The sequence below is a fragment of the Chiloscyllium punctatum genome, chromosome 38 (assembly GCF_047496795.1).
Source record: "Chiloscyllium punctatum isolate Juve2018m chromosome 38, sChiPun1.3, whole genome shotgun sequence".
NCBI classification, from domain to species: domain Eukaryota; kingdom Metazoa; phylum Chordata; class Chondrichthyes; order Orectolobiformes; family Hemiscylliidae; genus Chiloscyllium; species Chiloscyllium punctatum.
In genome coordinates this window covers 53,617,310-53,643,466 of record NC_092776.1, presented here as the reverse complement: position 1 = coordinate 53,643,466, position 26,157 = coordinate 53,617,310, and the positions used below count along the sequence as shown (strand labels likewise).

General features: G+C 43.2%; 1 protein-coding gene across 3 annotated transcripts in view; it reads right to left on the bottom strand.

Annotated features, from left to right (window-relative positions):
• LOC140463628 (protein bicaudal C homolog 1-like) overlaps positions 1–26,157 on the bottom strand; it is a 270,609-nt gene that overhangs the window by 11,461 nt on the left and 232,991 nt on the right. For 2 of the 3 annotated variants that reach the window (XM_072557874.1, XM_072557875.1), the window contains exons 12-17: positions 23,810–23,948; positions 19,681–19,837; positions 17,263–17,443; positions 14,413–14,452; positions 11,983–12,137; positions 4,132–4,276 (exon numbers count right to left, since the gene is read on the bottom strand). In XM_072557874.1, the coding sequence (XP_072413975.1) occupies positions 4,132–4,276; positions 11,983–12,137; positions 14,413–14,452; positions 17,263–17,443; positions 19,681–19,837; positions 23,810–23,948 (817 nt within the window). The remainder of the gene's footprint in view (positions 1–4,131; positions 4,277–11,982; positions 12,138–14,412; positions 14,453–17,262; positions 17,444–19,680; positions 19,838–23,809; positions 23,949–26,157) is intronic. The other variant, XM_072557876.1, reaches the window with a different exon arrangement.

The following is a 26,157-nucleotide window of genomic DNA, read 5'->3' as shown; positions in this document are numbered from 1 at the left end:
GACTTCCTTCTTATTCTCTCAGGTGCATCCATAGTGATGAAATTGCTTTGCTGAAAAATGCTTCTGACGTGTTTCATTTTCCCTCCATCAAAGATAACCCTAACCCCAACCAACATGGCTGTCATGGCAAAACATCCAGAACACCCTTATGGGATGGACACTGCCGTCCAGACCAGCACTTATTATCCACCCCCTAATTGGCCTTGCCATGATGGCAGTGAGCTATCTTCTTGAACCGTGATACTCCTTGGGGTTTAGGGACATTCACGGTGCTGTTAGGAAGGGAGCTCCAGGATTTTGATCTTTGTGTAGAATCGGTGAGTGCTTTGAAGGGGAATTTGCAGGTGGTGTTCCTATGTATCTGCTCCATCTCTTTCCAGGTGAAGCCTGCCCCTCTTTCTCACTGTTCTCGCTGCTGTCGATGGGATCTCCTCTGAAGTGAGGAGGCAAAGTGTAGATTGGGTGATGACTTTGTGGAACACTACTGTTAAAGTTACAAGCATGACCCTGACCTTGGGGGTTGTTTGCCATTTTAAGTCACCATCTTGCTATCACGGTCACATTTCTCACACTGGCCGAGTGCTCTGGGGAAACTGAAAGCAAACTCCAGAACAGCACAGTTTCAAAGTAGACACTTCACAGCTTTTGGGACTTGATATGGAGTTCAACAACTTCAGTCCATGACCTCTGGCTCAAAGTTTGATTCACTTTTTGCCAATTGTTGTTCTTAATCTGGTTTCTCATTTTTATTGCTTTCAGGCCGAACTGCTCATTATTTTGATATTCACACTCTGAACAAATGGTCCACCTTTTTACTATAACCTTTGGCCCTCCCTTTGCCTTCTGTTCTGTGCCATCTTTGTCATTTAATATTACCAACCTTTCACCCTATCCAGAGCCTCCCTTTTGTTCCTTCATTCTCCCCCGCTTTCAACAGCGTAAAACTCATCACAGCGTAAAACCTTCCTTCCATTCTGGCAAGTTGTTCTCCACTTGTATCATGGAATCTCAATGGTGCAGAAAGACACTATTCTGCCCATCAAGTCTGCACTGACCCTCCAAAGAACATCCCGCTCAGACTCAACACCACCCCAAAGCCTCCATCCCACCCTTGTAACCCCACATGGGATTTTTATCATAACTAACCCACCTAACCTGCACATCTCTGGACACTGTGGGGCAATTTAGTTTGGCCAATCCACCTGACCTGAACATCTTTGGACTGTGGGAGGAAACCAGAGCACCCGGAGGAAACCCACGCAGACACGGGGAGAATGTTCAAACTCCACACAGACAGTCGCCCAAGGCTGGAATCGAACCTGGATCCCTGGTGCTGAAGCAGCAGTGCTAACCACTGAGCCACCATGCCACCGTGCCCTCCCTTGAAATTTTAATTCTGTTTTTCTCTCTCTCCGCTGAGGCTGCCAGACCGGTTGAGTTTTCGCCAGCACTTTGTTTCACTTTCAGATTCCTGACATCTGCAGTATGTTGCTTTTACAAAGCTCTTCCTTTCCCTGGAGAGGGAACAGAGCCAGAAGTGGAAAGGATTATCTTAGTCCGCAGCAAACTCCGCATGACGTGACTGCAAGTTAGCCAGTCACACTCTGACAGGGTTTAACAACTGCTATGGACCATCTTCCTCAAACAGCAACTGCTCTTCATGAAGCTGTGTTCATGCAGTGAGGCTGCATTTCTACCTTGACACAATAGCCAGTGCTTGCAACAGAAATACAGTATTCTGCCATTCTTGTGACCTCACAGCAGGTTAGCAGGAGGGAAATAAAATCAGGAATGGAAATTGTGGGCAGCATGGTGACTCAGTGGTTAACACTGCTCTCTCACAGTGCCTGGCACCCTGGTTCGATTCCTGCCTCGGGCGACTGTCTCTGTGGAGTTTGTACATTCTCCCCGTGTCTGCGTGGGTTTCCTCCGGGTGCTCCAGTTTCCTCCCACAGTCCAAAGATATGCAGGCCAAGTGAATTGGCCATGGGAAATTGCCCGTAGTGTTAGTTGCATTAGTCAGGGGTAAATATGCAGAATGGATGGGTTGCTCCTCGGAGGGCCAGTGTGGACTTGTTGGGCCGAAGGGCCTGTTTCCATACTGTAGGCTATCTAATCTAAAAAAAACATCAACAGTGGGAACAACAACTAACAATATGCTCCTGGATTGTGTTCCCTCCAAATTCAATGGAGGAAAAAGCAATTGGAACGTTCCTTTCTTCATAAATGCTGAACGGTCAGCATTAAGATCACACTTGGTATGGTGTGGATTCACTCATGGGCACAATGAGGAGCTCGTTACATTCATTATGGTACAGCAACAGGATTCAAACAGCAGCAGCACTGAGGGCTGATGAGAGGAGGGATTGTAGTGAGGGACACCCACTGAAAATATAAGCGGTCCCTCTGCTGTCAGCCGTGAGTTCCAGGAAATGACAGACTTGATATCTTCCACTCCATTTGCTCAGTGGGTTGCAAGGCCCTGCCTGAAGGGGGAGCAGAGGCAGAAACTCACACCTCAAAAACACTTGAAGGGCTGTGACCTGCAGGGTTATGAACTCAGAGCACGAAGGTGACTGCAGTTCTGAGAACATCACCTCAGATTTCCCTCCACATATGCTGCCAAACCTGCTGAGCTTTTCCAGCAATTTTTGTTTATGAAGGTGGCTGGGTTGCTCTCTACAGACCTAGAATCATAGAACCGCTGGGGAAAAGCAGGTCACTTAGCCCATCAAGTACACACCAACCCCCTGAAGAACATCCCATCTAGCCCAGCCCCCTATGCTATCCCTGTAACTCTGCATTTCCCATGGTTACTCCATCTAACCGACATATCCCTGCACTACAGGGGAACTTCGTACTACCAATCCACCTAACCTGCACATCTTTGGACTGTGGGAGGAAACCAGAGCACCTGGAGGAAACCCACAGAGACATGGGGAGAATGTCCAAACTGCACACAGACAGTCGCCCGTAGCTGGAATCGAAATCGGATCCCTGGTGCTGGGAGGCAGCAGTGCTAGCCGCTGAGCCACCTACATGGAAACAATGGACTGAACAGTTTGGTCTGATGTTGCAACGTTTCAATGATTTCTGTGATTGGGAGGCCCTGTTTTGGGGCTGCAGGAGGGAAGCTGTACCAAGATATAGCTGACCCTGAGGCTGGAAAGGACACAAGCCAGGAAAGTGACTTCTGCCTATCTATGAATGTTTTAGATACACAGCACAGAGGAGTGACTGAGACAAGTTGCCTAGCAGTCGTGCTTGCGATAAAATTTAACATTAATAGATACGAATAAAGATGCTCTGATAAAATACGCCACTCACTTCCTTTTAACTTTTCAAGACTTGCTCCCAGGGGCCAGCTCAGCCTAGATTCAGGAAACGAGAATTCCAATGTGTTTTAAAGATGTAAACATTTCAACATGTTTTGTACAGGGATACAGGGCTGGAATTTTATTCCAACGCTCGCTCGAGGCCCCACATTTCAGGCATGCCAGCACAGTTTTTTTTTAATAATTTAAAAGAAATATTTGACTATTCCGATTACAGGGCTATTATGATATTATTTTCACAGTGGAAATCCAAAATTTGATCCTCCATCTGTGGCCGTGAATTCAAAATGCAACATAAACCTGGAACTGTTGGATTAACCGAACTTCTCAAGACTGAGACCAACGGATCTCTTCCCAGCAAGATCATCAAGCAATCGGGAGAAAAAGCAAAAATTACGGCGAGGGTACATTCTAAAAGATGACAGATCAAGCTGGACGAGCCGAATGAAAAAATGGTTAGGTGTCTCGGCTGTAGGAGGATTGTTTTCCCCCCCGGAAGAGTAGGGAATTATGTTAAACTACAAGGATAGAGGCTTTTCTGTAGAATTGAGGCATGATAGTGCACTGATTCCACCTTCAGTGCCTCACCTACACCCCTTTGTATAACCATTTTGTAAAATTCATCTGATCTTGATCGTTTTAACCAATCTGCGTTACTGGCTGCAAAAATCTTGGACAGTTGAATTAAACATGAACCTGACAACAAAATAGCGATTACAGTTAATTCTCTCGCTCCTCAAGAGGAGAGCACATTCTAAGCAGGAAAGCCCTCTGTCACAATACCTGAAATGCTTACATGGGTTATTTTTTTGCTTTGGGCTGTTGATGGAAGATGGGAATTCACTGTGAGAACCGTTCCGATCCCTCCAGTTATCGGAATCACTGCCGCCCCCGATATACTCCCGACTGTTCGATCGCGATAGCGACACTGGCGATGATGACTGCAAGGCAAGGTGATGATTAAAATGGCACTCGAGCTGCTCTTAATAACGCACTAGGATGTTGCTGAACCCCTTTAACGTGTGGCATTATGCTATCCCGCACACCCCCAACATTCCTGATGAAGGGCTTATGCCCGAAACATCGATTCTCCTGCTCCTCGGATGCTGCCTGACCTGCTGTGCTTTTCCAGTGTTTTGACTCTGAACTGTGCTAAATCTAGGAAAGCAATAAACCAACTCAATCATTCCCTGCTCTTCAGACAGCTGTATTATTTCCCATCCTAAGGAACGAGTTGTAGCTTTTCCAAGTGGTGTCTCAGTCTTTAGTGAAATAAACTGATTCCCCATCCTAATGCAGTCACAGCTGATCATTCAAAGACCAAAAACCACTCATGAAGAATCATAATTCTATTCATTTTAAAGCAATTAGCTGGAAGAGCAAAAGCCAGTGCAGGCACAGTTTGGAGACTATGTGAAAGCATTTGATGGGGACAAGTATTAAAAGGGTGAAAATCTGAAATGAGAAATGGATAATTCAGGGTCTGTATTGGTATCAATCAACAGGATTGTGCTATATCCAGGAAGCTGTTCAATCTGCACACTGAAGCTGAATTCAGAGGTGAACCAGTATAGAACAGTGGGCACTGCACATCAACAGTTTGGGAAACACAGATTTCACTGCCTGTGTAGACGCAGTGTCAGAACAGACATAACAGGAAATGGTAAGCAAAATGAAAGCATCAAAGTGACAATAGTGGAAAGAACCCTAGAAGTGAAAACTCACGTAAATGGTTCTGGACCAGGTGAAAAGATTGACAGAGCTTGGGCAGATGATCACAGAGGATGCCAGACGTAATCGTGAGATGTGAAGGAGAATCAAGCTTCGTCAGAATGAAAGACGCGTTAACATCAAAGAAACTGATTTTAGGGAAAGATATCTGAAGTGCTGCATTATGTTTTTTCCATTTATGTTATAAGCCACAGAGACACAGATAACAAACAGGAGAGCTACTGGATATTGCTAGAGCAGTGTTGCTGAAGTTTTGCACTCATCAGGACAAACACTAGAATGTCAAATTTCAAATGAATAAAACATTTTATATTACAGAAGAAAATGTCCTGATTGGTTGGTGAGTTCTCTGTTTGGCTAACCTGATGAAAGCAACATGGAACTACAGGGTCCCTGAGCTACCAATGAATTCAAAGAGAGGGGCAGAGCTTGACCAAACTCCTTTGTTTGTAAACATGGGTGTCAGCGTAAGATTGTCACTCCTGGCAAATGTTAATGAGCCACATGAGCTTGGCTGTTGGTGGCACTAATTCTTGGTGGCACACTTGGGATAGTTCAGCAAATGCTGCCCAATTAAGGAATCACACCTAATAGCAGACATTTTGTTTTGGATTTTCCAAGTGTGAGCTGGTTGTGTATGGTCTCTGCTCTGTCTATTACGAACAACCAAAGGAACAGCCTGCCTGATCAGCCAATTGTAGGGATGTGCAGGCTACGTGCCTTAAACTGCAGGGGATGGGCACAATTGAAACATGGAGCTTATTCAAGGAACAGCTATTGCATGTCCTCGATAAATATGTACTTGTCAGGCTGGGAGGAAGTGGTTGAGCAAGGGAGCCGTGATTACTAAAGAAGTTGAATCGCTTGTCAAGAGGAATAAGGCGGCTTATGTAAGGACGAGTTGTGATGGCTCAGTTAGGGCACTTGAGAGATACAAGTTAGCCAGAAAGGACCAAAAGAGAGAACTAAGAAGAGCCAGGAGAGGACATGAGAAGTTGTTGGCAGATAGGATCAAGAAAATCCCTAAATCTTCCTATAGGTGTGTCAGAAATAAAAGAATGACTAGAGTAAGATTAGAGCCAATCAAGGACAGTAGTGAGAAGTTGTGCATGGAGTCAGAGGAGATAGGAGAAGTGCCAAATGAATATTTTTCATCAGTATTGACACTGGGGAAAAAAGCAATGTTGTCGAGGAGAGTACTGCGGTACAGTCTACTAGACTAATCGGGATTGAGGTTCACAAGGAGGTGGCCTTAGCAATTCTAGAAAGTGTGAAAATAAATAATTTCACTGGGCTGGATGGGATTTATCCTGGGATTCTCTGGGAAGCCAACGAGGAGATTGCAGAGCTTTTGGCTTTGATCTTTATGTCATCATTGTCTACAAGAGTAGTGCCAGAAGACTGGAGGATAGCAAATGTTTTCCCCTTGTTCAAGGAGGGGAGTAGAGACAACCCTGGCAATTATAGACCAGTGAGCCTTACTTCAGTTGTGGGTATAGTGTTGGAACGGGTTATAAGAGATAGGATTTATAATCATCTAGAAGGGAGTAAGTTGATTTGGGATAGTCAACATGTTTTTGTGAAGGATAGTTCGTGCCTTATAAGTTCTTTGAGAAGGTAACCAAATAGGTGGGTGGATGAGGGTAAAGCGGTTGATGTGGTGTATATGGATTTCAGTAAGGCATTCGATAAGGTTCTCCATGGTAGGCTATTGCAGAAAATATGGAGGCATGGGATTGAGGTTGATTTAGTGGTTTGAATCAGAAATTAGCTAGCTGAAAGAAGACAGAGGGTGGTGGTTGATGGGAAATGTTCATCTTGGAGTTCAGTTACTAGTGGTGTACTGCAAGGATCTGTTTTGGGACCACTGCTGTTTGTCATTTTTATAAACGACCTGGATGAGGGCGTAGAAGGATGAGTTAGTAAATTTGTAGATGACACTAAGGTCGGTGGAGTTGTGGATAGTGCTGAAGGATGTTGGAAGTTACAGAGGGACATAGATAAGCTGCAGAGCTGGGCTGAGAGGTGGCATATGGAGTTTAATCTGGAAAAGTGTGAGGTGATTCACTTTGGAAGGAGTTAAAGGAATAAACAGTACTGGGCTAATGGTAAACACTCTTGGTAGTGTAGATGAGCAGAGAGATCTCCGTGTCCATGTACAAAGATCCCAGAAAGTTGCCACCCAAGTTGTTAGGTTTGTTAAGAAGGCATACAGTGTGTTAGCTTTTATTGGTAGTGGGATTGAGTTTCAGAGTCACGAGATCATGTTGCAGCTGTACAAAACGCTGGTGCATGCAGCCACATTTGGAATATTGCGTACAATTCCAGTCATAGGAAGGATGTGGAAGCTTTGGAAAGGGTTCAGAGGAGACTTACTAGGATGTTGCCTGGTATGGAGGGCAGGTTTTATGAGGAAAGGCTGAGAGACTTGAAGCTGTTTTCTTTAGAGTGAAGAAGGTTGAGAGGGGACTTAATTAAGACATGTAAGATAATCAGAGGGTTTGTTAGGGTGGACAGTGAAAGCCTTTTTCCTTGGATATTGATGGCTAGCATGAGGGGACATAGCTTTAAATTGAGGGGTGATAGATATAGGACAGATATCAGAGGTAGTTTCTTTACTCAGAGAGTAGTAGGGGCGTGGAATGCACTGCCCGCAACAGTAGTAGACTCACCAACTTTAAGGGCATTTAAATGGTTATTGGATAAATATATGGATGAAAATGGAATAGTGTAGGTTAGATGGACTTCAGATTGGTTCCACAGGTCGGCACAACACTAAGGACTGAAGGATTTGTACTGCGCTGTAATATTCTACGTTCTATGGACTGAAACTCAGACATGAATGTTGCTCAATTGCACTCCAAAATAGAATGTCCTTCTGGATTAATAGAAGGCAGATATCCAATTGTGTCACTATTGTGTTGTGACATGGTTTGCTTAACTTGCTCGATTTTCTTTTCAAATATTTTAGATTTCCAGGGTAATTTGAGGTAGATCAGATATAGCTCAGATCTGAAAGTGATGGCCCATTTGCAAGTCCAAACAGTGATCTGATCAGGATAGCAGGATAACATGGAGGAACATAACTCTTCATGTGTCAAACTTGCAAAGTGAGCAAATGGCGAGGGGCCAAAGGAGAAGACTGTTTAAAAGGCCAATCCTGAAGAGAAACTGAATGTATTTGAGACATGAGCAGATTGGCGATGTCCTGTAAAATCATTGCAGGAGGCCAGGAATTCCAGGCATTACGCATGTTTCTGGGCTGAGCTACTCCCATGCATGAACAGAACCAAGAATGGTTCATGAAGCAAGTGATGGCCTGGCTGACCTTCCAATGTAATTAATTAAGACCTGCCTGACAGTGGAGTGATGGACTGAAAGGGCATTAATCCAGACACAGATAGCAAGTTCCTGCTCTTCCCAAACACAGTCAGAAGTCAAACAACACCAGGTTATAGTCCAATGGGTTTATTTGAAATCACAACCTTTCGGAGAGCTGCGCCTTCTTCAGGTGAAGTGGACTTTACCCCCAGAGGGTGGCGGGTGTTTGGAACGCGTTGCCAGCAGAGCTGGTAGCGGCAAGCATGGTAGATTCATTTAAGGTGTGTCTGGACAGATGCATGAGTAGATGGGGAGCAGAGGGATACAGACGCTTAGGAATTGACCGACAGGTTTAGACAGTAGATTTGGATCGGCTCAGGCTTGGAGGGCGGAAGGGCCTGTTCCTGCGCTGTAAATTTTCTTTGTTCTTTGTTCACCACACTGCCTCCCTGGCTGGATCCAGAACCTTTCTGGAGCTGTTAGATTAACCCACAGCAATGACTTCAAAGTTAAATGCTTTCCTCCAGGCTGTGATGGAACACAATGTGTCAGACAACAGGGCACTCATCTCTTTCCGCACAGGGAACTGCTCAACAGAAAATCCAACTGTCGGATAAGAAGCCAGAAGGATGGCCACCTGAGAAAGGAAGAAAGAAAATTCTCTTGGAGTTTGATGCAAGAAGACAAAGGGAGCAAGTACTTGATGGGAATGCAGTACAAACATTGTGGAAAGATGGCATCTTTGTTTTCCTGTATTTTTAATTGTGGACTGAAAAAAACTGTAGGAAAAAAAACAACAGATCGCTGAAGGATGACGACAGTTTTGAAAGCAAGAAACCTGGCACTCATTGTAAGCACTGTTTATACAGCTGCTGGTTGAAATGTAGTTTACAGACAAGCTGGAGCTGAGGGGTGTATACAAATGGAAATTCACCTAGCAACAAGTAGCTGATTGGTCTACATTCTGGTCAGCAATTACTGATGACAAAGGACTTCTGCTTGCCAACAATGACATGATTGGTTCTCAGATAGATAAACAGTTTGGGACTGTGAACAAGATATTGAGAACTTTTCAGCCCTCCACCAAATCAAGAACTCTCTCTCTCTCCGCAATAAAAGCCACTTCAAACCTAACAAAAACCATTTGATTTCCTTCAGCAGTTGCTGTAAGCTGGGACATTTGATTAATGAGTCAAAGACTGGTTATAAAGGGTGAACTAGCCACCCTGGGCCTATCGTAAACCAGTGAAAGCATCCAGAGAAGCAAGACTGAGAAACAGCATCCTAATCAGCACAAGAATTATCTTAGCAGATCCTGTCGACAGAGACCATCGAACTGCTTTCCCAGTTTTCCCTCCAACCAAAACACTCATGGTTTTTCACGTGTACACATGCAAATATATGTGGGCCAGGTTTCTGTACTTAACAAGAATTACTGTTGCTTACAAGTAAATAGACACAATCTACAGGTAAACTGTGTGGGTCCTCTGCATATATCTCTAATAGTTAAATCTCTAACACCTTATAAATTTCTCCCTTTCCCCACACACACATGCGCATGCATACACATGTGTCTGTCTGTGCATGCGTGCGTGTTTGTGTGTGGGGGAGGGAGGGGGGAATTTATAAGATGTTAAAAGATTTAACTAAGAGAGATATACGCAGAGGACCCATACTATTTACCTGCAGATTGAGTCTATTTGCTTGTAAGTAACAGTAGTTCTTGTTAAATCCAGAAACCTGGCCCACATATTGTGGCCCATTCAGCTGCTTGCAGCAGTTCAGGCTCCAGCTGGATGCTGAGGCCTCTTGCTGTAGGGTTGTAATTATCATAAAGCAAGTCTAAGCTGCCAGTCGTTTGTTCAAATCCCAGGCAGGCCGTTGAAAGCTTCCCACTGCGAGACATTTGCTCATTTTCCTGGAAGGGGCATAGCAAGGTGGCCAATCACAACTGACTCTGCTGCCAGGGCTGCAAAGTCAAAAGGTCAATACAGATTATCCGAGTGATAACTTGTCACATTCCCAGAAGGAAAATCAGGAAAACCTGCAAATGGGACACACTAGTCTGACTTGTCTTCTGGTTTTCAAAATGGTGTTCCATTAGGTCCTGGGCATTCAATTCTAATTGGGTTTTCTTTCCTAGTTTTATATCTTCCCTCTGGGTTGTTGGAAGGCTGCCTTGAGGAGGGGGTTGTGGTGTAGAATATCAGAGGAGAACAAAATAGGTGGACAAGCATGAGATGGAGAACATTGAAAGGGAGGTCCAGGATAAGCTTTGAGGGTAGACAGGATAAGAAGGGGAATAGGTAAGTGAAAAAAAGAGAAAGACACACAGACCAATGCATTTCACAAAAAAAAACAAAAACATTATGTACTCAGGGATAGGCAGGGAGGTGAGGTAATAATCAGTCAGATCAGCCATGATCTTATTGAATAGCAGATTAGTACCTTAGAGCCAAATGGCCCACATCTGCTCCTTACTCAAATGTTTGTTATTTAAAAGATCGGAGGGCAGATATTACAGATGGAAAGAGCAAAATGTGGAGGAGGAGGAGGAAATGTTGAGCAGGGAGCAGGAAGGGACAAGCAAGTGGGTGGAAGAAACATGAACTGAGATGACGAGAGAAACAGGAATGGAGTTTCAGACTTTGGGGAGCCACAGAAAATAAAACAAGTGGAAGAACAGTAAAAAAAGAAATGGAAAAAGAGATTGTTTTTATGTGAGAAAGATACCAGTAACCAGGGTTGTGATGGCATGGTCAGAGACTACAAAAGAGAGTGAGAGGTTAAATGTGGCTGAGGGAAAGTATCCCTCACAAAATTCCACTTTAGTCATCAGATCCAGTCATAAAGAAATCTGTAAATTATTTAAGACCCTCATGTTGACCGTAACCTCTCAAACTGCCTGTGTCAAGAATGGCATCAATATTTAAGGACGGAAAAGGAGGTTTGGAGTAAAGTTTAGCTTTGACAAGAGTTCAGCTCAGTAAAGAACAAGAGTGACTGAATCAGCTTTCCAGTTCAGCTCTTTAATGTTCAGTGTTTCAGAGCTGAACATGTTCAATTTCCTGAAAGACAATCATGATTCCAGACGAGAAACTTGAAAAAGGAATCTGCTAACAGCTATACGCAGAGAGTAATTAGGAACATGTGCCCTGGGCTTCTGGCTTGAAACAGAGTATTCATCATTCTTTCCTGGACTTTGCCATTGTTTATACAGCAAGCAGCGTTCTGCATGGGTTTCAAAGCTGTGGGACTCAGCCCTTCTCCACTCCAACATCCAGCCAGCCCTTACAGCCAAACGAAATATGAAATCCGATACAGATAAATCACCACTTTCAAAATAAAGTCATTATTTTTGGACAGTCATCAAGCATTTTAGTGCCTGACATCTTGGTTAAATCTGAGCAAAAATGAAATTACATATCGTTGGTATTGAAAATATGATGTGACAAAAGAATTCGTAGCCACATTTGTTGGCTGCACATTTACCTCCAAAGCTAAATCAACACACACGGCTGTGTAAATATTGGGGAATCATCCGTTTTCTAAAAGAAAAGGCAAAAACTGCAGAGCAATGTAAGTTTTTCATTACCTCATACGTAGTTGACATGGTGGGTTTGTAGGTTACGTGATTGGTCCGTCTCAACTCCTTGATTGTTTCTGCAGGCATTGACTTGGAGAACCCGAGACCGCTCCATGTATTTGTCGGGGTCCTTACTTCAGTTACCACTGGTTTCTTCAACATGGCTTTGTCAAGAAGGAAGTTAAGACATTGTCACGCAGAAGGAGATGTTGCAATTCAACGTCACTCATTTCTTTTCGAGTCATAGAGATGTACAGCACGGAAAGAGACCCTTCGGTCCAACACATCCATGCCGACCAGATATCCCAACCTAATCTCGTCCCATTTGCCAGCATTTAGCCCATATCCCTCTAAATCCCTCCTGTTCATATACCCATCCAGATGCCTTTTAAAAGTTGTAATTGTACCAGCCTCCTCCACTTCATCTGGCAGCTCATTCCATACATGAATCACTCTCTGCATGAAAATGTTGCCCTTAGGTCCCTTCTAAATCTTTCCCCTCTCACCTTAAACCTATGCCCTCTCGTTCTGGACTCCCCCACTCTGGGAAAAAGACCTTGGCTATTCACCTTATCCATGCCCCTCGTGATTTTATAAACCTCTATAAAAGGTCACCCCTTCCATGCTCCAGGGAAAACATCCCCCAGCCTATTCAGTCTCTCCCTAAAGCTCAAACCTTCCAACCCTGGCAACAACCTTGTAAATCTTTTCTGCACCCTTTCAATTTTAACAACATCTTTGCTGACATCTGGGAGATCAGAATTGAACAAAGTATTCCAAAAGTGGCCTCATAGCACAACACGACATCCCAAGTCCTACACTCAATGCACTGACCAATTTTTGAGCAATGTATTCATGTCAAGTGTAATGCCTTGAGGATTGTACCATCTATGAAAAGGGGGTCCTCCAGAATGGGCACACTGTCACTGGGTCCAAATTCTAGTGCTAACAGCATTGCCCTTTCATTACAACGCCTCACATGCCAATAACAACTCAGGGCAATAAATGCAGTGGAATCACCAGTGACATCCACATTCCGGAGAACGAATTTTTTTAAACAAAAGCAATCACACTGAATATTCTCGACATAAATATTGCTTTTGCCAGCTGAGTTTAAAATGGCAGCGCTCAAGCAACATTAATTGAAAGGTGTTTGCCCAAATCCTGGGCTTGCGGTTTATTAATCAAATGCAGATGAGTGGGTGGGGGATCGTATTTCTGAACTGGTTAGTTTTATTCAGTTTGCTCCATTTGCTCTGGTATCACCTTTCTGGGACCATGTAAAAATCTCTGACTGTTGCGGAAACCGTGCCCACAATGTCACTGTAGATCTTGGCCAACTTTCAAATTATGCTGCAGGTGTCTTTCATTCATTTCACTTTAACCCTTCACTTCTTTTCAGTAAAACAGAGGCTGTAATTTCTCACACTCTTCCATGTTAGGCCACTTCTACAATACTGCGTTCACTTCTGGTCTCCCTGCTATGTGAAGGATGATGTGAAACTTGAAAGGGTGCAGAAAAGATTTACAAGGATGTGGCCAGGGTTGGAGGGTTTCAGCTACAAGGTGACCTTATAAAGTTTGTAAAATCGTAAGGGGACACAAATAGGATGAATAGCCAAACTCTTTTTCCCAGGCTAGGGGAGTCCAAAACTAGAGGGTGTAGGTTTAAGATGGCAGGGGAAAGATTTAAAAGAGACCTAAGGGAGACTTTTTCACACCGAGGTATGGAATGAGCTGCCAGAGGAAGTGATGGAGGCTGGTATAATTACAACATTTAAAAGGCATCTGGATGGGTATATGAACAGTAAGGGTTTAGAGGGATATGGGCCAAATGGTGGCAAATGAGACTAGATTAGTTTAAGATGTCTGGTCAGCACAGACAAGTTGGACTGAAGGGTCTGTTTCCGTGCTGCACATCTTTATGACTCTATGAGGTATCAACTGAAGGAAAATCATCTGCATCGCTTGACAATTATATCATTTGGATAATGACACCCTGGTTTCTTTCCTTATCTTTTGAATGAAGGGCCATTAAAAGTGCTTACGCAAGTAGTACGTAGGATTCATTTGCTCTGAGTACCCTTGGCATATGATTCAGGCACTCAGGAATGCGCCTGGCCATTTATTGTCAAGTTATACTGGGTGTTGGTCAACACTACAGACCAGTGGAAGAAAGATGTCTTGGCTGTCAATTAAGAATTCAGTGCACTCCATCCCCAGCAAAGGATTGAGATCTTTAAATGTCCTGTCACAGCAGAAACTATTCAGCACATATTTAACAAAGACAATTCGGGGCGGACAGTCAGCATGTTCGAGGTAGACTCATTAGTTTCTACAGAAACTCATAGCAACCATCAAGCACTAGTTTACAAAGATTGCTTTCTTGAGCTGTTGACAAATAGCAAAAGGTGAGGGGTCACCGTCACCATCACATACCTTTGGTTGCCAACAGCTTCTTCTGTTCATAGTCAAAAGCCTGAAAATAAAAAGGGGACACAGCACTCACTGAAATGTCACTTCAAACATGACAATGTCACCAAGAGCAAACACGTTGTCATGTCCGATGGTTTGGCTGAACAAGCAAATTGAGAAGAACTAAATAACATGACAGCGATTGGGTGGAATGGTACCAAGGTACCAAAAATGTTCATTCAAAACTGATTTAAGGTTTAGCAGTACAAACTGAAAATTTTTCGGAGCATTTCTGCCAAACGTAGGCACGCTAACTCGTCTGAAATGCCTGATTTGTTTAAACAACACCAGCTTTCAGTTTTAAAAGGTGTTGGGACATTTCAATAGTTTCTTCAGATTGGTGGGAGCTACATTAAGCAACTTTACATTGCCAGGAAACTTACAGCACTGGCAGAGGCAACTCTCTAAACAAACAGCAACTCATTCAACAGTTCACCATTTTCAACTGAGCAGAGTATAAAATGACACATACCCAAAGGCCAATCCCACGCACTGTGACTGACTTTGAGACGAGATTAAAAAGAAACAAAATACTTGCATTGATATAGCCTTAAGATATCTCAAAGCACTTTACATCTACTAAAGTATCCTAGGGGGTGGGGATGGCCTAATGGTATTATCACTAGACTGTTACTCTGGAGACCAAGGTAATATTCTGGAAATCGGGGTTCAAACCCCGCCATGGCAGATGGTAGAATTTGAATTCAATACAAGTCTGGAATTAAGAGTTTAATGATGACCATGAAATCATTGTTGATTGTCGGGGAAAAGTCCATCTGGTTCAAATAATTTCCTTTAGGGAAGGAAACTGCCATCTTCTAGTCTACATGGGACTCTAGACCCACAGCAATAGGGTTGACACTTATCTGCCCTCAGGGCAATTAGGGATGGGCAATAAATGCTGGTCTAGCCAGCGACACCCACATTCCATAAATGAATTTTAAAAGATTTCTATAAGATTAATTGATGAAAATACAGAGGAAACTGGTCTAAGTCAAGTTGCCACAACATTGATGTGATATTGAGCAGATAATAATTTTTGTGAATTTTTGCCAGGGAACACAGTGGGGTGTTGAAGTGGCAGGCAACTGGAAGATCAGGGTTATCTTTGTGGGCAGAACGTAGGTGTTCTGTGAAGCGGTCCCCCAGTCTACGTTTCCCCAGTGTAGAGGAGACCACATTGAGAGCAACGAATACAGATTGAGTGAAGTGCAGGTAAAGCGATGCTTCACCTGAAGTGTGTTTAGCCCCTTGGATACTGAGGAGGGAGGAAGTAGACAGGCAGGTGTTACACCGTCTGGGGTTGCAAGGTAAGGTGCCATGGGGCTGTGGGGGTGTGTTGGCAGACTATTAGTCTAGATTTTGTGTTTAAGCTCTGGACTGGGACTCAAACTTCTGACTGAGAGGCAAACATTGAACACACTGAGCCACAGCTGACACCCACTTTGGTTCCCACTTTATTGTCAGTACAACAGAGAGTTTCCCTTACTGATGGGATTCAGCAGAGAGTTCTAATGTAACAAGTGAAGTGAGGTCCACATTCAGTGCAGGAAGAAAGTCAAATGTAAAAAGTGTTTTAAAAAATGGAACTTAAGAAGAACAACTGGATTATTAAAGAAACTCAATAATTGCTAACAAGTTAGGGAGCCAGTGGTGCAAGAACATTTAGGAGCAGGAGTGATGTCACTGGCTCTCAGCACAAATTAACAATTGCAACAGGATGATGATAAAAGCCCAAATCATCTTCTTAAAAATTTCCTTCAGACATTTCTCCCTATCTTTCCTGAATGTGGAGATGCAGCCAGGACAATGAGTGTGTAGATCTGAGGTACTGAGAGCAGTTTTGGTCTTGTTATTTATGGAAAGATATAATTTCATTGGAGACAGTTCAGAGAAGGTTCACTAGGATGATACCCAGTGTGAAGGGATTGTCTCGTGAGCAAAGGCTAAACAGGTTGGGACTCTACTTACTGGAGTTGAGAAGATTGAGAGATGATCTCATTGAAACATATAGAGTTTCTAAATGGTTTGACAGGGTAAACGCTGAGAGGATGTTTCCCCTCATGGGAACGTTTAGGACCAGAGGGTATTGTATCAAAATAAAGGGGTGACTGAGATGATGATGAATTTCAGCTCTCAGGATCAAATGTCTTTGGAACTCTTTACCACAGAGAGCTGTGGGGGCAGACTCCCTGTGTATATTTACAATTGAGAAAGATAATTTCTTGATCAGTAAGGGGATCAAGGGTTAAGGATAAGGCAGGAAATCGGATGTGAGGAAGGTCAGAACAGCCAGGATCCAATTGAATGGCAGACAGGCTCAAGGGGCTGAGTGGCCTGCTCCAATTCCTGTTTCTTATGGTTTATTGTGGTCAAGCCCAACCATGCAGTGGTCACACGTGGCCTTTTTCCAGTAGGTAGCAACTCTGATATGAGTCAGCAGGCCTCACTGTCTCATCTCTGTGACTAAGGCCAATTATAAGACCTGGGCTGTGGTCTAGGCTGGAACTAAAGATAGACGAGAGAATGAATTCTGAACATGCCCATTCTGTTATGGGCTGGTGCTACGTGGACAGTGTGATTAACTATTAAGTGACTGGAGAATTACCATCATTTTGAACACTGAGCATTTATCGCACATGCTTACTATGTTCAGAATACACTAACCAGGAAACAATGATGCACAATCAAGTAGTTCTCACAAATCGCCCGTAAAACTGGCTTTCCTCACAACACACACACACACACACACACACACATACAGATCGCAAAGTCCAGAAAGTGCCTATATTTTTGGTTTCTCAAGATGCATACCATCATCGCCACTACCTGGATATTGGCATATGTCGACTGTGGAGCAAGTCGCAGTCGCTCAGAGTTCTGTTGGGCCGCAGCAGCTCTCTCTGCTGCCCGCTCACTCCCAGGGGCCCGCTTGTCAGTGGCACTGCCCTCTGTGGCACTGGAGTCAGAATCGGAAAGCAGTCTGTCTGAGGTACTGCAAGGAGAAACTATCCATCAGATCTGCTTTCTTGGACAACATTAAGCTTCTGTGTTTACACTCACCTCAGCAAGCAACAGATACATTACATTGAATTACAAAGAAACGTTAAAGCAAGGAAACAGGGCATTCCGCCTCAGTGGTCTTTGCTGTCATTCCTGTTCCATGTGAGCTTCTTCCCACCCTTCTTCAACTTGGGCCTTCAATCATATCCTACTATTCCTTTTTCTGTCATGGGTTTGTCAGGTGTACCTTTAAACACTGCTCTTTTCACCTCAACTACTCTTCTTTGTATCACTCGGAGTGAAGAGATTTGCCCTATTGAATTAGTTGTGTGAATTCCTGCCATTGACCCTCATCTCTCTGACACCACCCATCTGCCTCCAGAAGCGGTTAACACTGAAATAAACATGGTGAAAATGTTTCTTCAGGTCATTCACACCATCAGAGAATATAAAACACAGACCATTACAGGGTAGTACCAACCCTTTGGCCCTTGATGTTGCACCGACCTGTGGAACCAATCTGAAGCCCATCTAACCTACACTATTCCATTACCATCCATAAGTTTATCCAATGACCATTTAAATGCCCTTAAAGTTGGCGAGTCTACTATTGTGTGAAAGTGAGGACTGCATGTGCTGGAGTATCAGAGTCAACATTAGTGTGGTGCTGGAAAAATACAGCAGGTCAGGCAGCATCTGAGGAAAATTGATGCTTTGGGCAAAAGCCCTTTATCATGAGGCTTGGAGCCTCAGGGTGGGGAGATTTTAAAAAAAGGCTCCCAGCCTCATTCCTGATGAAGGGCTTTTGCCCGAAACATTGATTTTCCTGCTCCTTGGATGCTGCCTGACCTGCTGTGCTTTTCTAGCACCACTCTTGAGTTTACTACTGTTGCAGGCAGGCATTCCACACCCTTACTACTCTCTGAGTAAAGAACCTATCTCTGACATCTGCCCTATATCCATCACCCCTCAACCTAAAGCTATGCCCCCTCATGCTAGCCATCACCAGCATATCTCTCTAATTCTTGGTTTGCTACAGTCTTTGCTTGGGTCCAAAGTTGCTGACCACTCCTGTTATTAATCCTTCTGTTCATAAGGTGACCATGTATTTCATACTGTCTGATTATAGCACAGTGCAGTGCATGTAGAAAGCCCCTTATAATCAGCAGGTTTAATTAACATTGAACAGATTTAATCAATTCTCATTTTAGTCCAACTAATTTTAAGACAAATGACTTGAGTATTGTTGAAAATGGAAGCATTTTGCCCTCACACATAAGGACAACTCAGAAGAGTTGCCAATTAAAGGGCAACAATGTTTTTATAGTGTTCGAGAGGAACAAGCTGATTGGTTGGCCCCATTGACTCTAATCGAGGGTGAAGAAAACAATAAATTTCTGGAACCTAACCAATCATCTCAACCTCTGAAAGGTGACCTGCCTAGAACTCACTATCTACCTTCCTCCTGGGTAGCTTAGCTCAAACCCTCCCTATACTTTGGGGGGATTGTTGACTAAGTGCCCCCCACTTTTCAGGAGAGGATTCTGGGAGATTGCCTCCTGTTCTTCCAAAATTCGATGGGACAATGGGGAACATCCACAGGAATTTGCTGAACTTGGATATGCCTTTCCAAATTCCAGCGTTTCAAAGCGATAGACTCGCTTTAAAACGCATCTCTGGGCCGTTGATTTACCCCAACTTCAATGTAGCATGATCACTCAAAAAACATCAAGCTTCTGTCCATGGGACATTACCCATAGATCTGACCACGTGAGACAGGGCATCGCGTGGATTTATAACCACCATCAGCCATGGGGAGAGGAGCACTTGACTGTTAACACTTTGCCCAATTATGTAAAGGAATTTATGTAAACGTGAAGTGACCTTTCACAAACACTCTCCTGGAGAAATCATAACTGCGTGATAAAACATTTTTAAAACATTTATGTAAAACATAAAACAGTTAGCAATTTCTTTCCATGTAATTTTATTAAAATCTTCCATTTTTTAAACACTTACATTAAACCTCCCTTTAACCATCTTGGAGGCAGATAATGCAATCAGCTCTATTCTTTCCACATCACTACCGGAATTCTGGCACACCTACATTGCACCCTCTCTTTTTCGCACCCGAGGTAGTGGGTTAGCTGGCTTCCCACTGAAATGCCTGGCGAATGACAATACATGCCAAGTGTGAGTGGCGTATCCACAATCCACTGCATTACTTACTGTCGATGGGTATTCTTGGTGCCCTGTAACAACTCCAAGGTCTGTCGTTTAGCCACGGGTGTGGAGGAACTATTCAGCATCTGCTTTAGTTCGCTGCTGTTGGCCGAGTGTGAAGGACTCCTAGGCATGCCCACTTCCACAAACGCATCGTTGGAACCTGTAGAACCACCAGGAGAAGTCTGAAGCTGACACACAAAATGGCAGCACTTACATCACAGCTAGTGCAGCACAACGAGAGGACGACGAGAGATTTTGGTGTTGGTTTAAAAGAAGAATGCACTCATTTTCTACAGAATTTTGTTGCTCCCTTCATACCAGTTAATCTTGCATTCAAGGGTGGGGCCAGAGTAAAAGGTTTTGGGGGAGTTTATTGACTTCATATAAGACTTCACAAGGGAGCTAAAGCTTAAAGGCAGCCATGATTGTCTTGAATGGTTGCAGAGGCTTGATGGGCCAAATGGCCAACCCCTGCTCTCATCTCCAAGGGTCTTCTCCTCCAGTTGAGCTTACATTCTTATCAAACCACAACATAATTGCAACTGGGAATTAAAGAATTCAAGCTGTAAATTATTTACAAGGGTTTTGGATGGCTATTAATAACGTCCAGAAGTGGCTGGGCAGAGGGGTCATGAACTTCTTCCTTTAGAAGCTTGAATAATTTTAAGGTATGTCGATGCTATAAACTGAAGCACTGACGTGGGATGGTTTCACTCTGCCCATGGCTGCTTTTATGGTGCCAGTTTTGCTTTTTAATTCATTCATGGGTTGTAGCCGCCGCTGACTATGCCTCCATTTATTGCCCATCCCTAATTGCCCAGCGGGCAGTTAAGAGTCAACCAGGTTGAGAAGGTTTGTAGCTCAGGTTGAGGTTCAGCTTGTAAGTTTGCTCACTGAGCTGGTAGGTTTGCTGTCACACGTTTTGTCACCCTGCTAGGTAACATCATCAGTGCACCTCTCTTTAAGTGAAGGGCTTCACCGGAGGTACACTGATGATGCTACCTAGCATAGTGACAAAACATCTGAGAACCAACCTTCCAGCTCACTGACCAAATGTATAAGCTGAGTCAGCCACATTGCTGTGGGTCTGGAGTCACATGTAGGCCAGACTGGGTAAGGATGGCAGCTTCCTTCCCTAAAAAGGGCATTAGTGAACCAGATGGGTTTTTCCAGCAATTGACAATGGATTCATGGTCCTCAGAACAAGGGAGTCCAGAACTAGACGGCATAGGTTTAGGTGGGAGGGGAAAGATTTAAAAGGGATCTAAGGGGCAACATTTTCACGCAGAGAGTGGTGTGTGTATGGAACAAGCTGCCAGAGGAAGTGGTGGAGGCTGGTACAATTACAGCATTTAAAAGGCATCTGGATGGGTATATGTATAGGAAGGCTTTAGAGTGATATGGGCCAAGTGCAGGCAAACGGGACTAGATTAATTTAGGATATTTGATTGTCATGGATAGGTTGGACTGAAGAGTCTGTTTCCGTGCTGTACATCTCTAGGACTTTTATCTCTCAGGAATATTAGACTCCTAACACCAGAATTTTATTGAATTCACATTCCATCAGCCAGGGTCTCTGGATAGGCAGTCCAGATACAAAATCACTAAGCCATCACCTCCCTTATCAATAGCCTGAATTCAGTTAAGTCCAACATGGCATTCCTGAAGGAGACACTCTCACTCACAACCCTCCTTCAAATTAGTTAGATTTAAAAGCCCAATTTATGCTCTCCATATTTGGCACCAGTGCAAATACAAAGTTCCTCATGTCAATGCTATACTTGCAGTGCAAATGGATTTATACTGACACACAAGGGTGTCAAGAGACTTCTCAATTTTAAGAAAAGTGAAATATTTCTGTCCCGGATTAATGTCTGGCAGTGAAGTTGACCTTCTAATCCGATCTTTTAGGAGCTACTCAATTGCTCACAACTTAAATATGTTCCAGAGAGGAAGAAAGATTGAAAAGAGGAAAGGTAAATTCTGAAAAAAAATCTAGCACAAATTATTAAAGCAGATAGCCAAAGTTTCTATATGTATATAAAAGGGAAGACAGCAGCTAAAGTGAGGGTTGGTCCCTTGGAGGATAAGATTGAGGAGTTAATAGTGGGGAACATAAAAATGGTAGAGTTGCTTAATCAATATTTCCTTTTAGTTTTCATGGTTTGGAACATTAGCATTATCCTAATTGTAACAGTTAATGCATTGACTATAGAAAGGGAGGAACTTTGAATAATCACCATCACGAGTGAAAAGTACTGAACAAACCATTGGGATTGAAGGTAATCAAGTCCCCAGTGCCTGGTGATGTACCTCCTAAAGCTTTGCAGGAAGTGGCAGCAGAGATTATGGATCCATTGGCTATAACATTCCAAAATTCTTTGGATGCAGGAAAAGTTCCACTGGATTAGAAAAATGCGAACATAACACCCTTATTCAAAAATGGAGGAAGGCAGAAAGTAGGAAGCTGCAGACCAGTTACCTTAATGTGTGCCTTTGGGAAATTATTGGAATCCATTATTAAGAAATAATGGGACATTTGTAAAGTCCAAATACAATCCATTGGAATCAGCACAGTTTTGTGAAGAGTAAATTGTGTTTGACTAATTTACTAGCAACATAGGTAATGGGAATCCTGAAAGTTCACACCGGATTAGGGGTAATTTAAAGGCTGGGATAGAGTATTGGCTAACCAACAGAAAACCGAGTCAGAATAAATAGGTTTTTCTTTGGTTAGCAAGCTGTAGCTAGTTGGGTACCATGGGGCTCAGTTTGTTTACAAACTATATTTAATGACTTGGACGCAAGGCTCCAATGAATATAGCCAAGTTTGCAGCTGACACTAAAATAGGTGGGAAACTAAATTACAATGAAGAAATAAAAAATTTACAAATGGATATGGACAGGTCAGGTAAATGGGCCAAAACCTGGCAGATCAAGTTTAATGTGGAAAAGTGTGAGCTCATCCATTTTGGGTAAAGGAATAGAAAGGCAAATTCTTATCCAAATGAAGAGAAACTTCAAAATGCTTTCATGCAGAGGGATCTAGGTGTCCTTGTACATGAATTGCAGAAACCTAGGATGCAGATACAGCAGGTAACAAGGAAGGCAAATGCAGTTTTAGCATTTATTGCTAAGGGAATGGAGTGTAACAGTAAGTTGCAACTGCATGAGGCATTAGTGAGACCATACCTGAAGCACCATGTACAATTTTAGTCCCCTCACTTGAGGAAAGACGTAATTATATTAGAGATAGTTCAGAGGAAGTTCACTGGATTGACTGCAGAGATGAAGAATTTGTCTTCTGAAGAGAGATTGAACAGTCTATACTCTCTGGAATTTAGAAGACTGAGAGGAGATCGGATTGAGGTATAAAAGATGCTAAAGGACATTGACAAAGTAAGACATAGAGGACGTGTCCACATATGGGGCGATCTAGAACGAGAAGTCATAGTTTTAGGATAAGGGGTAGCAAATTTAAAGCAGAGATGAGGAGAAATGACTTCTGTCATAAGTTCATGAGTTTGTGGAATTCACTATCCCAGATTGTGGTGGGACATTGAGTAAGTTTGAGGAGGAGATAGATTTTTAATTAGTAATGGGTTGAAGGGTTATGGGGAGCAGGCAGGAAAGAGAGAGTTGAGGATGAGATGAGATCAGCCATGATCACATTGAATGGTGGAGCAGGCTCAAGGGGTTGAATGAGGTAGGGCTTTTGCCCGAAACGTCGATTTCGAAGCTACTTGGATGCTGCCTGAACTGCTGTGCTCTTCCAGCATCACTAATCAAGGGGTTGAATGGCCTGCTCCTGCTCCTAGTTGCTTTATTCTCCTGTATCCCAGAGCTCATACCAGACAGGTATCTGCCTAAATCAGTCCAACATTCACTTTCCCTCTCACCAACCATCTTCCACCCTGCAGAACAATAGCCCCAGCTTAGACCTGATTACTAGCAGATTATGGTGGTTTGGTGCAGTATCCACAAATGTTTGAAAAATGCAAAATTCAATTCACATACACATTTGACCAATAAAACAAAATCTGATTCCAGTGGCCCTATCTCAGATTGGAAGTGGCTCCCAAGACAGGTTAACCCACTGGTCCAGAGTCACGAAAACTTATTGGAAATTTACCTTCTGCTGGACTAGACTTCCTGGTCAACTGCTCCTGGGAGCTGATTGCATTCTCTCGTGGTACTTCAGAGTGGTTACTACTCAATACTTTATCTGCTAGACAGGGGTTTGAAATTCGTGTATAAATAGCACTGGAAGGCTGTGGAAACAAAACACATTAAGTCCTTTTTCAGTTACGCACATCAGACAAGAAAACACTACAGCCATATTTCCAGGCACAGGGGTTCCTGCATATTTTCCGTATCAGAGAGCAGACACTTTGTAGCTTTCTTACATGACAAATCTAAATGCAATTCTACTTCTTTGAAGCACTTCAGGAGAACCTGAAACGTGCCAATATTAAGGTAAACTCTTTGCTTAGCTTCGAAAGAAAAAGTCCATTTGGATGGCAGAGCATGGAAACAAACGTTCTCATTGTTTCAACAATCCAAACATCTATCTCTCCATCTGAAACCATTTTCATTAACCCAATGATAGGACCAAGGGGATTCAAGCACCAGGAATCCATCATCACTGTTCAGGTTGAATCAATTCAACAGAATTTGTTGTCACTATTTGGGATGGCACGGTGGCACAGTGGTTAGCACTGCTGCCTCACAGCGCTGGAGACCCGGGTTCAATTCCCGCCTCAGGCGACTGACTGTGTGGAGTTTGCACGTTCTCCCCGTGTCTGCGTGGGTTTCCCTCCGGGTGCTCCGGTTTCCTCCCACAGTCCAAAGATGTGCAGGTCAGGTGAATTGGCCATGCTAAATTGCCCGTAGTGTTAGGTAAAGGGTAAATGTAGAGGTATGGGTGGGTTGTGCTTCGGTGGGTCGGTGTGGACTTGTTGGGCTGAAGGTCCTGTTTCCACACTGTAATGTAATCTAATCTAATTTCAAATGATATATTTATCTTCACTGGAGATCTAGGATAATCTCTTAAAATTACCCAAACAAGTACTAAATAGACTTTAAGTTACATTTTAGTGGATTCACAGAACAGTTAATAACAGACTATTCACTCAAGTCATCAGCTCCTCAGCATTCAAACCAAAAGTTGTGTTTTCAGAAGAAGTTGCAACTAAAACTGTTACTGTGCTGTACAACTGTGCAATAAAACAATATTTAATTCTATGACCATTAGAGCTAACTCAGTTTCCCCACTGGCTCAGTGACTGCGGGACAATGAATTACTGAAAACAGTACAACTTCAAGTTCCCAAAAGACACTGATTTCGCCGAATTCAGTTCAAGGACTTTTTTTTTCATTCATCACAGGACATGGCCAATACTTATTGCCCAGCCCTAATTGCCCAGAAAGCAGTTAAGAGTCAATTATATTACTGTGGGTCTGCAGCTCATGTTGGCCAGACCAGGTAAGGATTTGATTTGACTTTTATTGTTACCTGCACGTAGGCATGGTGAAAAGTTTTGTTTTGCGTGGAGTACAGGAAGATTATACCATACAAAGTGCATTAAGGTAGACTTAGAATTGAGGTTTAGAGGAGTAGTATGATTATAAGATATCTAAGAATAAGACCTGCTTGTAGACAGCCCACAAAATGTCATCAAGATCAGGTGCCATCTTGAATTCAGACAGGTTTACTTCCTTAAAGGACATTAATGAACCAGATGGGTTTTTACGACAGTTGACAATGGGTTCATGGTCAGCATTAGATCCTTAAGGTCAGCTTATTGATTGAATTCAAATTCCATTATCTGCCACAGCAGATCAATATGCTAGCAATAATACCACTAGACCATAGCCTCTCCAGTAAGGGGATGTGTGAATTCTTGCCTTTTCCAAGGCTGGAAAAGGAAACAGAGGGGGAGGGAGGGTTACAAATTTCCTGCATTGTCCAGTTTGATCAAATGTAGCCTTGAAATCAGAATGTTGAGACTCAGGATTTGAGTACAGGCCTGGGTTGAGACAGCTGCACAGTATGTACAGAGAGCTGCTCTGTCCAAAGTACCTGATCTTTGACTGAGTTATAATGTTCAGGCGGACATTAAAGATCCACAGGTGTTTGTTGAGGTCAATAGGGAGTTGGCCAACATTCTTCACTCAACTAACAGCACCTTGAACAGATTGGCTGGTCATTTACCTCATTGCTGCTCACGATAATTTGTTGGGTAGAAACTAATTGCCTGTTATTACGACAATGAATATTGAAAAGTACTTTGAAACATTCTGAAGCTATGACTGGTGCCAAGTAAAGGTAAGTTTTTTGTATTGTTACTTCACTTTAAAAGAAAAATCTCTATCTCAGTGGCTAACAGTCTCTCTCCATTGGCTTTCTACTTATGCCTACAAGGTTCAATTTGTTAAAATCTTCTTGTGTCTTTGCCATTTCCTCTACCTGTCTATGCT